The 13,658-nt window shown below is 52.2% G+C and overlaps 2 protein-coding genes across 4 annotated transcripts in view; one reads left to right on the forward strand and one right to left on the reverse strand.

The window, feature by feature from the left end:
• Positions 1 to 796: 796 nt before the first annotated feature.
• JMJD4 (jumonji domain containing 4) lies at positions 797 to 6,147 on the reverse strand. 2 transcript variants are annotated; one of them, XM_061190095.1, is made up of 6 exons: positions 5,637 to 6,147; positions 5,213 to 5,378; positions 3,016 to 3,141; positions 2,389 to 2,620; positions 1,662 to 1,808; positions 797 to 1,213 (listed from the first exon to the last, which is right to left on the reverse strand). In XM_061190095.1, exons 1-6 carry the CDS (start codon positions 5,899 to 5,901, stop codon positions 911 to 913), a joined length of 1,239 nt encoding a protein of 412 aa, XP_061046078.1. In that variant the 5' UTR covers positions 5,902 to 6,147; the 3' UTR covers positions 797 to 910. The 2 variants fall into 2 exon arrangements, with proteins under 2 accessions (XP_061046078.1, XP_061046077.1); XM_061190094.1 differs by having other exon boundaries at positions 2,389 to 2,656.
• A 290-nt stretch (positions 6,148 to 6,437) lies between these two features.
• SNAP47 (synaptosome associated protein 47) overlaps positions 6,438 to 13,658 on the forward strand; it is an 81,220-nt gene continuing 73,999 nt past the window's right edge. For both annotated transcript variants that reach the window (XM_061190092.1, XM_061190093.1), the window contains exon 1: positions 6,438 to 6,518. The gene's annotated coding sequence lies outside the window, so the exon portion shown is untranslated. The remainder of the gene's footprint in view (positions 6,519 to 13,658) is intronic.

The raw sequence follows: 13,658 nt of genomic DNA on the forward strand, positions 1-13,658 counted from the left end.
GCAGGGAGACCTTGGGCAAGGCCCTCTCCCTCACTGGGTATGCAGCTGCTAGGGTGGGCTTAGAGTCTCTGAAGGGGAAAGGTGGTGCCGTAGCAAGCAGGAGAGGGATAAACTCACTGGTGCTTTGCCTTGCCCTACTGCAGGGCCCAAGTGGCACGTCAATGATGTACCTATGACACTTGGGGGGCTTGCATGAAGGACAGCACATGAGGCCTAGAGCCCTGACCAACAGACATCTTTGGCTCAATGCTGGGGAGGAGGGGGCACAGGTGGTTCTAGTGTGGGATAGAGACACAGGCCTTTGGTCTTGGGGCTGCCTTGGGCCCCAGTGTCTCCACCCTACACTGAGGGTCTTGCTCCAGTGGGAGATGTGTGGACTCATGCAGGGAGGTGGTGCTACTGCAGAGGGGGCCCTGCCAGACGAGCCAGCTGCCCTGCACTGCTGAGGATGGGAGGCCTGTCAGCTTGGATGCTGGCCTTTGCTGAGGGAAGGCTGGGGGGGTGGGGGAGAAGAAAACCTAGCCACATGCCACCCCCACTCCTGAGTCCCCAGCACATTCCCAGCCTCCTTGCCATGGGTCCAAATGACCAACACCTCCCCATGCACCCCCCCTCACCGGATCCAGTTCCCAGTCCTGGCTGGGACTCACGAGGACAAGGAGCCTGGACCCTCTGGACAGGCATCGGGGCCCCAGGGATGCCGACAGCCAGGACATGTCAGACCCCAAAGAGCAGGAATTGTGCCTGGGACGCCGAGGTGACAGTTCAACAGGGAAGTGACACATCCCAGGCCACACAGGAGGACAGAGCTTTATTTCCAGAAGGGACCCTAGCACAGGGTGACTGCCTTCCACACTGGTGCCTCCAGGGTCCCCCAAGGATGTGCTGCACCCGATCCTTGCATCATGCACTAAAGGGATGTGGTGGCGGCCACAGCCTCCTCCAGCTGCTGTAGGAGCTCCTCTGGCCGTGGTGAGAATGCACTGGTGTCCACTCTCTGGAAGTCAGGGTGGGCCACCACGGACTCCAGCACCTCAGCTATGCGGCCAATGTCAAAAGCGGCCTGCTGGGGGCCCAGCCTGGTGCCCTTGCCGCCCTCCACCTTGCCAGGACCCATCCCCTTCGCCAGGAGGAGAAGCCTCCTTTCAGCAACGACCTTGAGGAAGTGATAAAATTCCTCGAAATTAATCCCGGAGCAGGACTTCATGATGACCTGGGCCAGAAAGGAACAACCAGTGAGCTGCTGCTCACTCACAGCTCTCGGCAAGTTCTGCTGACCCTGCATCGAGTCTAGGCTACAAAGGGCCCTGAGACACGGTCCAGTCCTCGAGGATGGAGACACCTGGGTGCCAGCCAGTGATCAAATGGGTCTGAGTCCTGCAGCCTGGAAGCCCCAGAACCCTCACTCACATAGGTAGGCCTGGTTGCCACCAGGCCCCCAAGACTACAGATCTGACCTTAGAGACCACACCCTCCCTTAAGACTGCAGGCTGTCCTGGGGGCTTTTCCATACCCTCCCCCCACTGACGCCCTGGGCCAGGTGAGCACACTCTTGCCCTTGACTGTGGTCCTGGTTCAGGTGAGCCCCCTACCAATCCCCCCACTATAGCCCTGGTGAGCCTCATCCTGTGCCCCCCTCCTGCTCAGACCAGTTGTCCCACCTGGCAGTGGTGGTGCCAGTCGGGCATGCTGTCCCTCCAATCAATGATCTCCTGCTGCACGGCACAGAGCTCCTGCTGCAGGAAGTGCCACATGTTGGCCAGGTTACAGCCGTTGACCCAGTTGTGGTTGATGGAGATGGTGTCCTCCTGGAAGGGGTAGGGCACAGGCTGTCCCCGTGAGCCCACAGGGGGCACCGTCCCCTCCCCATCCTGAGGTCCTCTCAGCCTTCCTCAGCTGGGAGGAGCTGCTTCCATCTCCCAATGGGAGCCAGCAGAGAAGAGGGAGCTGGGATCATTTGAATCCACAATTAGCCCAGATTGGGGCTCCCTAAGGGCTGGGACAACCCCACAGTGTATGGACCCCTTGCCCATTGTTGCCCAGGAAAGCAACATGGGAGGGAGGGAAAGAGGCTGGGGGCCCTCAGCAGTGCTGCATGCAGGGAACCAACACAGCCACATGCAGTACCGTCCTTGCCCATGGCCTGCCCCATCCCATACCCAGGCTCTCCCAGAGGGACAGCCTACCCACTCTATGGGATCAGGGCGGGTGGGCTCGGCCCTCTTTCTGCAGGAACGCATTTAGGAAGGTGCCGAGGGCAAGGAGAGCTGCTGAGCAGGCCAAGGGGCACAGGTGAACAGGGGTAAGAGTCAGCCCAGTGGAGCCCTGTGGCCTGTCTCCCTGACCCGTCTGGGCCACGGCACATGGGGTAGGGAGTGCCCAGCATACCAGGTTGTGGACTTGATGGTGCCACCCACTGGGCACAAACACCATCTCGCCTGCCTCCTGTGTGACCTCCAGTGGTGGGCTACAGTGATCTCGCATGGGGTGTAGGCGGCTATCCAGGAGTGTGGGGGAGGTCACATCGTAGGGCAGGCTACCGTGGCAATCCCGCAGGGCTTCTTCTTGCCCCGGTGGGAAGAAGAACCACTTTTTCCTCCCGCAGATGTTGACGGACCAGCTGAAGGAGCGGAAAATGTCAGCATGGAACGGCGACCTGTGCAAGAGCTTCTGTTGGTGCTGTGTGGCTTGGATGTGGGCTTTGCTTCTTCTGAATAGACTGGCCAGGCTCAGAGGCCTCAGTGGTCCCCAGCTCTCACACCTGGCCTGTGAGCCAGGTGGGAGGGCCAAACCTCCCCCACCCCAGAACATCACACAGGAGGTACATGAGCTCTTTCCACAGAGGAAAGAGGGTAAGTGGGCTTAGAAATGCCAGACCTGGCAGCCAACTCCATCACCTGGCTAACAGGAATCTCTGAGAGGCTCTGGGCAAGAGCTGACACACCAGCAGGAAGGTTCAGGAGAGTGACCAGGGACGGGGTGTAGGATGGTGGGTGGGAGCAGACAGGCGGTTACCAGGTGCCGGTGGGCCCCATGTAGATGAAGCGGTAGTCATCCACGTCCAGGGCATCCCAGTACTCGTTGAGCCAGTCAGATGAGAAGTATATGGGCAGGGTGAACACGCCCTCCGCCGAGGAGTCCCTTTAGAAAGTGGCATGAAGCTACAGCAGAAGTGGCTACAAGCCAACCTCCCGGCACCCATGTCCTGAGTGCATGAAATATCATGAGAGCTTTGAAATTATGTGAATGACCCTGACCTGCCTTCTGGAGTCAGCACCAACCGCCAGAAGTGGGGCCACCTCAGACCACCCAGCCATAGTCCAGCCACCAGATGACCACAGCCCCAAGTGGCCCTAGCTGATCCCTGCCCAAACGACTGAACCAGAGTTGTAAGCAGATGAAATTGCTTTTGGGGGTGCTGTGACACAGCCTAGACAACTTGTACAGGCATTGACCTAGATGTTCCGGGCCACTCCCACACCCATTCCAGGATTTCAGCTTCTGGCTGAGCTGGGGTTTAAATGCATCATCTGTATCATGCTGGTTTCCCGAATTTGGGGGCCTCCTCCACTTTTTTAACCACACCAGTGACCTTGATTCTGCTGAGCAGATTCAAAGCCACAGGCCCAGGCATGAGGACAGCCCAGGTACATGGAGGTCCTTTTCAACCCCTCACTCCCCTGGATCCATCCCTACAACCCAACCAATGGACTCCCAAACAGAGGAGCATTCTAAACCAGCCCAAGGGAGAGTGCAGTTCTACCAACAACATGGTCACACAACACTCTCGGTCAGAGGCCTGACAGGGGAGAGCCTTAGTAGTACCAAACCACCAGTAGTTCCCCAAAACACCATGCAGGTCCCTCCGCTGTCATGCCTTTGTACAGTGACAGACTCCTGCTTATCGTTCAAAACCCTGCTCAGATATCACCTCCCCTGTGGCTACCCCTGCATGCCTGATCCAGGCCTTACTTTGTTCTTTTTATTTTTGGGTTGCCAAGGAAAACGCAAGACACTTCCTCAAGACTGAATTTCAAATAAACAGTGAACAAGTTTCTAGGATAAGTATGCCCCTTGGAATACCTGGGACATACTTATACCCAAAAAACTACTCGTTGCTTATCTGAAGCACAAATTCACAGTGCATGAGTGTCTGAATCTAGGAGTCCATCTGTGCTGTTGGAATATGAGTCCGTGAAGTCTAGGACCAGAGTCTGGTTGCATCTTAGTGACTGTCTGCTGGGCCAGGTCTCTCTGACAAGTAAGAAGGTGTGGCAGATAGTACCAAGGGCAAGCTTTGAGCAGGACGCTGGTGCCCTTCATGTACTCTTGGATTTCTCTTGGGAATCACAAGGGCCTGAATTTTTTTTTTTTTTTTTTGAGTCTTAGTTCCTGCATCAGCAAAACAAGAATTCGACTGTTCACTCATTCATTAAATGAGCACCTGATCTGTGCCAGGGCCCTGTGCTAGATGGCGGGGGTCTGACTAGGACCTCCTCTCTGCTTGCGAAAAGCACACCCCTAGCAGGGGAAATGACTACAAAACCTGAGGACCATCTCAGAGAGTGAGAAGGCCAGCAGAAGGGGTGGGGCTGCCCACAAGAGCGAGGCATTTCTCAGAGCACATCCTTTGAGCTCCCCAGGTGGAAGAAGCATGCGGTGAGTGGCAACAGATCTCGGAAGGCCTTGTTAAAGAGTTGGCATTGCTTGTTAGTGATGGAGATTTTAAATGGGTGGGGCACAGTCCTGCTGGAAAGCTCACTTGGACTTTAGCAGTGGGGTGCAGGACTTGAGGCGGGGCAGCTAGTCTGGAGACTGGCAACAGCCAAGGTGGATGATAACAGGCCTGACTTGGAGAAGTAGGTCTGGACAGGGGAGGCTGGTCCCAGGGGCATCTGAGAGGACAGGCAAAGGCTGGATGCCGCCAGTTAGATGGAGGTGAAGCTGACAAGCATGGTTCTGGGCAAATGTGACAAAGAAGAGGTGGGTACCACAGCCCATCTGTGCCTCTGCCAGGCCCACATTCCTCATAGCAACCAAGCCTGTGCAGGCATGGTGAGATGGCCATGATTGGAGAGAATGACACTTCCAACCACGCCGAGGAAAGCGGGTTAAATTCCGAACTGGGGAAAAGATGAGTTCCTTCGTGTGCAGCCAGGGCTCACTCAGAACTGAAAAGCAGTGCTGTGGCCAGTGCTCCAGGCTCCTTTACCTGCACAGATGCCAGTCTTTGAGATAGAGACAGCCCCGTGAAGAGGAGTAGTTTCCCTGAATGTACTCTTTCCAGTAGCTGATGTAGTCTCTGAGGGGCATGTGTTCTTTGGGGTTGGAGTTGTATTCCCGGACCTCACAATTTGCAACAGGTACAACCACGTCTCCTGAAAGGAAAGGGTCAGGGACAAGACTTTTCTGAGAGTCCTCCAGCCTGTCAATCCTCCCTGACCCTGTCCGCCCTCCAACTCATTGCTACACCGTCTCCAGGTGAATTCTTCTGGGGAGTGACTCATGCCTTGCCTCCCTCAAGCCCTCTGTGGCTGTCCTCATTTGCGCCCTCCCTCACAGTCCGACCTAAGAGTCTAGTCCTGTGTTTGGACTCCATGCTGTGCTTGCCCGGGGCACTCACGCTCAGTCCTTACCATAGTTCTGAAGCAAATAATCGAAGTTGGGCTTTCCGCTGGGTGTCACCCAGAGCCTCCTGCTGCCCCAGCCCTCGGTGAAGGCGCTGGAGAAAACACAGGGTAAGTTAGGGAGCAGGTAACCCTTGAAGAAGTCGGCGTAGGAAAAGGAGTCCGGCTTCTCGATGAAGTCCACGCGGTCAAGTTTCGGGCAGACCCTGCGGGGGAGACACCCCTCGAGCCCTCGGAAGTGGCTCTCGGCGAACACGCGCGCCTCCCTGTCCATCCCCGGCCAGGTTCGGCGTCCTGGCGTGCGGGGTGCGTGGGGTGGGAGTCTGCCGGGGGGATCTGGAGGGCTGCCGGGAACAGGGCGGGGCTCGGAGGGGGTTGTCGGAGGAGCTGCCGGGCACAAGGAGGGCTGCGGGGCGGTCACAGAGGCTGCGCGGAGTCGGAGGGGCTGCTGGGGACGGAGCGAGTGCTCGTGGAGGTCCAGAATCCGACTTCCGGATTCCCACTTCTCTGCTCTTTAAACAGGGAGGTGAAAAAGGAAGTATTTGCTAAACCTACTTCCGGAGTACACGCTCTGAGCACCCGCGGCTCACAGCCCCGCGCCGGCTAGAGCGAAACCGGCGAGGTACAGACACTCATAGGCCGCAGTCGTCCCGGAGCAGTCGAGCGGAACCAAGAGCCCGCGGTCTGAGTTCCTGCCGGAGCCTGAAACACAGCGAGCCAGTTCTTGGGCGCATGCTCGCTGCCTGCTACGGCTCTTACCCGGCGCAGGCACGGGAGCGGCCCACAGCGCCATCCTCCCAGCTCCGGGTCCCCCGCCTCCCGCGGCTTCAGAGATTGTTGAACGGTGTCGGCCTCGAGTCTTGTCGACTTCGCGCCTCCCCCGCTACTCAGGTAAGGTGTGTCTCCAGTCTGCAGCTGGGCCTGTGCCCTTCCGTCAGGGTCCCTCCTAACGCGACCGCCGAAGTGAGGACTCCTCTTTCCAACGCTCCAAGGACTACGGAAGGTGGTGGGATGTGGGCTGGGCTAACAGAGAGGCACAAGGGCCAAAGGTGGGCTCTTGAGGGATGCTGGGGACCTGGAGGGGATGCTGGGGGACTAGGGCGATGGTGGAGGCCTAGGGGGATGATGGGGACTTGGAAGGAATGCTGTAACTTGCCGGTGATGGTGGGACCTGGTGGGGATGCTGGGGGACTAGGGAGGTGCTGAGGGCCTAGGGCGATGCTGGGGACCCGGAGGAAATGCTGTGGACTAGGAGAGGATGGTGGGACCTGAAGGGCATGGTGGGGACCTGGAGGCATGCTGGGGGACTAGGGCGATGGTGGGGACCCGGAGGGGATGCTGGGGGAATAGGGTGGGTCTGAAGTGAAGGTGTGGGGGATCAAGGGTGGGGATATGAGGCTGTGCACACCAGCAGACCTGAAATGGGGGACATCGAAGAGGGACTTGGGTGGGGGTGACACGTCAGGGTCTCAGCATATTGGAGAAATAGATGTCCTTCCTACCCATATCAATATGGAAAGGAAGAAAACAGTTTCATTACTGTATGAGCAGATTACATGCATGTAAGGCATCTTCAAGAGAGTACAGAGCTGGGCAGAACGTCACACATTTTACACACAAGGAAGCAGAAGAATGAACTGTTAAGACCTCTCTCATCTCCTTGAGGGAAAAATAGATGTACCTGTGTAGTCTGCGGCTGATGAGAGACTTCTGCCTCAGTTCTGGAGGTCCGTGTTTACCACTCTGAGTCAGCAGGTGGTGACTGCCCTGTAAAATCTGAACACTGAATTTGTTTCATTCCTGACGAAAGGAAACACTCAAAGGGCAGGGAAGGGGCAACTTCTTCCCCTTTATTAAACAGTGAAGATGTAATCTTGTTTATTTACCCTTATAGATGGCATAAGTGAGATTCTGGGGATATGAGGGCTCTGAGCTTTGGAGCGGGGCTTGAGGGGGGACTCTTTCCAAGGGGTATGAAGCTTATGCAGAAGGTGAACAGCGAGGACCGGAAGTGGGGAAAGGCAGAGAAGGGGAGGACTAGGAAGAAAGTGAGTTAGGGAGAATCTGAAGTCCAGGTAGAGAAAGGGTCTAAAGTGGGAGCTGAGAACATGGGCAAGATGGGACAGTGGAGAGTTCGTTGCAAGCAGAGCAGTGTGAGGGGTCGTGTGATTCTGCGTGCACTGTGCTCCCTTCCCAGTCTGTCTCATTGTACCTCACATGGTCAAGCTGTGGAATTCTTCATTAGGCCAGTGTTGGGCAGAAAGTTAGAATGCACTGGGAAGTTAAAATGGAGAAAAAGAGTCACCCTTAATTCCATCCAGAGATGAGCATTTTTCTGTTTCTTGATATAGAGTTATCCTTCCAGGCATGCACTCATTCATTCATTTTTTTTCTCTTTTTCCCTCCCTGCACACACACACACACACACACACACACACACACACACACACAGTCTCTCTTTCTATTTTATATGTATGTAAGTTTATATATGTAAGCTTTTGCTGCTTTTAACTTTTTTAAAAAGATTAACATGTCAATTTCTTGCCACATATTGACCAGATGTTCCTTAATTATTTGATTTTAGTTGTGGTGAGTGCAGATCACGGAAGGCAAATAGAAAAAGTGTGGGAAGCAGAATGTTCATAATTGTCTAAAGAACTGGGAAATATGGCTCAAAGTTTGCCTCACAGGGGAAATATGAAATTCAGATAGACATTGCCTGGGAAGAATCCCAGGATTCCAGCTTCTGAAGCTCTGTGGTTGAGACTAAGTTTCATAAGAAAGGGGACACTTTAGGCCAGCAGGTCCACATGCTCCCCAGAATTGTTGGGGCAACTGAACCAGTAACTCAGTGTAGGAGAGAAGGTCTCCTTTCTTGAGGATTTGCCCTGGGCCAGGCATTTTGTCCTGTATTTCCCGTAGTTCACATGATGGCTCGCTGGTGTTGACAGCATTATCACAACTGTACGCATGAGGCTCTGACATGACTAAGGAGAACAGGGGACTGGAACACAGGTCTGTGTCCCTCCAAGGCCACTAGACAGCAGCCCTGGCATCACCTGGGAAATGGTGGGAAATGCAGATTCCTGGGCCCCACCCAGACTTGACTCAGAATCTGGGAGCAGGGTACTGCTCTAAGCCTTGTCACATCTCAGTGACACACCCCACAGAGGGCCAGAAAGAAAAATGGCAGGAGGGGAGTTTAAAAGTTAGCATTTTGTGGGAAATGCAGTGGGAATAACATAAAATCCTAGTTCTCTGCTCTGAGAGGTTAGAAAGATAGCACGTACCATGTGAATAGGCTATGTTATTGCAATGAAACACCCCCAAACCTCCCCGGTTGAAAGTGGGAGCCTCTGAGGAGCAGGAGGTGAAGGTAATGGAAAAGACTGGCCACTGGTGCCTGGAGACACTGCTCCCACTGTTCTGACTCTAAGCTTTCTTGTGGTCAGGAGTTATTGGAAGGTGTATAAAATGTTGCTTGGTCTGTTACTTTGGAAATTAACTAAAAATAGGATGTTTACTTGATACTGAGTCTACTCCAGGGCACAGGTCTGATGGAAGTGCTAAAAGAGATCCGTTATACTAATTGCAGTGTGTTAATAAGTTCAGTCCCTGTGACCCTTCATTTCTTCCCCAGGAGCATCACTGTGTGAATGAGTCTCAGACACTCTTGAGGTACCTTGCCATGACCTCCCCTCCCAATTCAGCAGGCATGTTGTGTTTTCACTGGGAGGTGTGGGTTCCAGTTTACAGCAGGTGAGGAACAAATAAGGACTCCGTGAACTTAGCATAGAGTGAAGACCTAGTTCAGCAGATTGAGGGAAGAAAACTGTCCACAGAGGACACAGTTAATGTTTTCACATCATATGATTTGTGGTTCACTCAACACATATTTAATGGGTTCCTATGATGCACCAGCATTGTGCACAAGGCACCCTCCTTGTAATGTTTGCCTTCTCCATTGTTTTGACTGAGTTGGTCAACATGTAAGCACATTCACAGGCTTTTTGGAATTATGGTGAGTACTGTGGTTGGTGAGTGCTGTGGTTGGTGAAGGGGCAAGGATGCCACTGGAGCAGAGACCTGGAGAGTGAGGTAGAGTTGGCCGTTCAGAGCCCTAGGAGCAGCAGGTGGGGAGCCTGAGACAGGAACAGAGCAGAGCAGAGAGAGGGTATGGGCTGGGCGGTGAGGCTGTAGTTAGTAAAGCCTACATGACTTGGGTGGCGACTTTGGAGTTTACTCGAGGTACATGGGGAAAGGTTTCAGCAGAAGAATGATATTTTCTAATTTTGTTTTATGACTGTCACATTGGCTGCTGGCTAGAGAACGGGTAGTGGGGGGCAGAGTGAAACAAGGAGGTCAGGTGGGAAGTTGTCCAGGAGAGTAATGACAGTGTTGCATAGTCGTGTGGCTGTGGGGATGGGGGGCGGTGCAGAGGGCAGATGTGAGATACAACTGCCAAAACTTGCTGACGGATTGAGAGGGATGAGGAAGAGGGGATCCAGGAGAACTCACCTGGCAGTGCCTTCACTGAAATGCAGGAGCAGATGGAGGGGCTTGCTAAATTGCAGATGCCTGTTAGATGGTCAGGTGGAGATGCCCAGGCAATACTCAAGTCTCAGAGAGTCTGGGCTGGAGAGGGAAGTTTGGCAGGGCAGGCAACAGCTGGAAGGTGATATTTAATTTATTTAATTTAAACTGTGTTGACTCACTTAGAGAGTATTGATTAAGAGGACCAAGGTTGTGACCTGGTCATTCCAGCATTTAGCAGTCAGGTGGAAGAGGAAGAATCAGCAGAGCAGACTGAAAACAGGCCCCAGGGGGCGGGAGACCAGGGGAGCATGGTGTCCAGGAAACCAAGACATGATGTGTCTCAGGAGATGGGCAGGTGTGTTGGACAGAGGTTAGAACAGATGTGGGCATTGGATTTGGCCACCTGGAGGCCTGGACAGAGAAGTGTCAGTGAGTGGCGGGGACAGGAGCCTGTCTGGAGGGGGAGATTCCTGGCTGGTGGCTGGGGGGAAAGCACCGGGAAGCATTTGGAGTCTCTTGGAGGAGCAGTAAGTGGAGAGGACTGCGGGGATGTGGGGAGGGTGTCTGTTTTAAGATGGTCTTAGAGCGTGAGTGTAAACTGATGAGATGATCTAGGGACGGGTTGGTAAACTATGGCCCGTGGGCCAAGTCTGGCTGCCACCTGTTTTTTAAGTGAGGTTTTATTGGAACAGCCACACCCCTTTGTTTCTGTATTGTCGCTGGCTGCTTCTACTCTACAATGGCAGAATAGTTTAAGGGAGACCATGTGCTCACAAAGCCTAAAATATTTACTACCTGGCCCTTAGGAAGAAAACAGCATGCCCTTTCCTACTGTTGAAGGGATGGAGACCAGACTAGAATCTGGTCTTTGAGGGAGGGAGCGGGGACACTGCTTCCCGCAAACTGTGCATGGAGACCAGAGGAAAGGCAGGATACCCAGGGACAGGTGTGGTATCAGAGTCCTCAGCTGAGGGAGAGGGAGGGTGTGGGTGGGGTCATTCTAATGCACACGGGAATGTTGTTCTCACTTTGGCCCTTCCACTTAATCCTCATTTATTTTGGTCTGTTGGGAAAGCTGCCATGGAAATCTGTGGTAGGAAAAGTTGTGGCCACAGGTTTTTCCTTTTGCTTTTTCCTTGGTATTTGTCAAACCTGAGTACTTTTCTCATATTTCTTGTATTAGTACAATCATGAGAAGTGTTTTCGTTCTTCTCTTAAATTTTCTTTCCTCTAACTTTTCTCTCTTTTTGAATTTTAGAATAGTTTAGAGCTGATATTGTCCTTGGGTCTTTTAGTTATTTTCATGGTTAAACAGAGGCCCAGAAGATGAGATAGCTTTTCCGCAGTCATAAAGTTTGTGGCAGAGCTGGAGTTGGAACTACAGCATGGTTCCTTGGATGCTGCAATGCCAGACTCAGTAATTCTTTGGGGAATTTGTGCATAATCTCACTCAGTGCTCAAGGAATACCTCTCAGAGTACACACTCAGGAATGACAGGTCGGGTCAGGCAATTGTCAATATAAATTCAATTTTCATGCTAAATCAAAGTCTCAAAGTATGGGGAATAGTGGTAAACAAGATATGGCCCCTCCTCGACTCTCTTGGGGGTGGTTTATGGCAGACAGGGGGTGGCCAAGTGGCAGGAGGCTCTTTTCAGCCAGGAGGACCAGAGTCTAGCTGGTTTCAGAGGCTGACCCAAGCTGTGAGCACATTGCACTGACTGAGGCCAGAGGTACCTTGCCTCTGACATTTGTCTTGGACGTGGAAACACTGAAAACCATGGTTGATGGGTTTAGTAGTTTCTAATTCTGAGAGTAAAAACTTTTCTATTATTCACATCTGAATAACTGCCGAGTGGCCTCATGGCAGGACAGTGCTAGCAGGTTGTGCAGGTGGCTCGCCGGGGACCTCACAGCTCATGGGGGACTGTAGGTGTGTCAGTCATAAAAGCTGAAGGTCTACACGTCCTTGCTTCCCTGTCCTGTGAGAAGCCCTAGTCCAGCGACACTCTGTCGTCTGTTTTATGTCTGTTTCAGAGTGCTCAGGTGAGTGTCCTTCTCACTAGGGAGAAAGGTCTGATGAAGACACTTTGGCTTTACAGTTCCGTTTGTCCAGAGTGAACCACTGTTAAAGAGGAAAGGCACCCTCCCAGCTGATCTGCCCCACGCAGGGAGCTTCCACACAATCCCACTGTGTGCAGGGAGCTCACAGATAAAGTCCCTAAAGAAGATGACACCAGTCTTCTGTACAGGAGGTCAGGAGTTTTAAACACCTGAGATCTTCATTAGCTTTCCAGTGACATAAGAACATGGGTTTCCTGGATCCTTTACAGAGCCCTGCTGAGTTGGGAGTATGAGATTGTTTGTTTGTAGTGTTGAGATTCCCCTTGGTCTGGCATTCATCATCATGTTGCCTAAGAAGATGGATTCTTGGGTTTGTGTCTCCTTGGGGAAGTTTCTGACCCCATAAGCCTCAGGCTCCTCTGTGACTCAGAATGGTCATTCCTACTGACGCACAAGAAGGTGGCACCAGCCCTGAGAGTGGAAAGTCTCTGCTTCTTCCTGCTCCAGCCCTGCTACATTCTTCAAGTAGGAGGTTTGCCTTCCTTATAGTCTTAATCTGCAGTAGTCTCTTCTAGAATGTTCTTTACCACTTACTGTTTTTTGCAATTCAGTGCAAGTATCTGCAGTCTTATTGTTGCTTATCTTTAACTGTATATGTTCTGCCTCCTTACCCCTGTACCCTCTGGTCCCTGCACTGTATTGTATGTCCTTAAATAGGACCTAAGGCTATTACTTTTTCAGAATTGACACTCTGAGAAAACACTTGAAGATGCTAATGCTCCTGAAAGAGTATTAGCCAAGCTATCAGTGGACTTTTAGAGCTTCTGCCATGATAGAGTTGTGCTTATTCATTTGTTGAATGAAGTGAGTTGGAGATGATCTCTGTGGTCCCTCCAGCCCTGACATCATTTTGTTGTGATGACAAAATTCTCATGCTTAATATGGCAGCTTTCTTTTAGGTTTGTCCTAATTTCAGGTATTAGTAATTAGCAGAGCTGGTAAACTGGACTGATTTGTAGTACTGAGTAACGGGTTGATTGGCACATATGCATATCTGGGAAATTTGGGTCAGTCCTTGCTACTGTGATTAAGAGAAGTTCTAGAGTGTACTTGGGAAGTACTTCAATCTGATTAACATAGGAGTTAAATTTATTTCTCTTATGATGGAATCAAGTTGTTTGGCACTTTAGTTTTGTGTACACTAGGCACATTCTTCCTTCTTTTTTTCTCCTCTTTTTCACTGTCATGTTTGTTTTTGCGGCCAGGTGCTGTCTATAGCCAACTCTGATCAGGTGGTGAAAACTAATGAGACCAAATGACAGATTCTGGGTATGGTGATGTTTTAGCAGTCGTTAAAGAAATGGAATCAAGAGTAGACTCTTCACATTCCTGATAGATGAGCTGAGTTAGTTCTGTAGATACTTTGTAGTAT

Source organism: Eubalaena glacialis, chromosome 4, assembly GCF_028564815.1.
Source record: "Eubalaena glacialis isolate mEubGla1 chromosome 4, mEubGla1.1.hap2.+ XY, whole genome shotgun sequence".
NCBI lineage: Eukaryota > Metazoa > Chordata > Mammalia > Artiodactyla > Balaenidae > Eubalaena > Eubalaena glacialis.

What these genes read in the sequence shown, in the direction of transcription:
- JMJD4 (XM_061190094.1), bottom strand. Translation starts at nt 5,901, where the DNA reads ATGGACAGGGAGGCGCGCGTGTTCGCCGAGAGCCACTTCCGAGGGCTC. An exon ending in ATGGGGCCCACCGGCACCTG is followed by an intron (nt 2,657 to 3,015) that starts GTAACCGCCTGT and finishes GCTCTTGCACAG; the next exon opens with GTCGCCGTTCCATGCTGACA. An exon ending in ACTGGCACCACCACTGCCAG is followed by an intron (nt 1,214 to 1,661) that starts GTGGGACAACTG and finishes TTTCTGGCCCAG; the next exon opens with GTCATCATGAAGTCCTGCTC.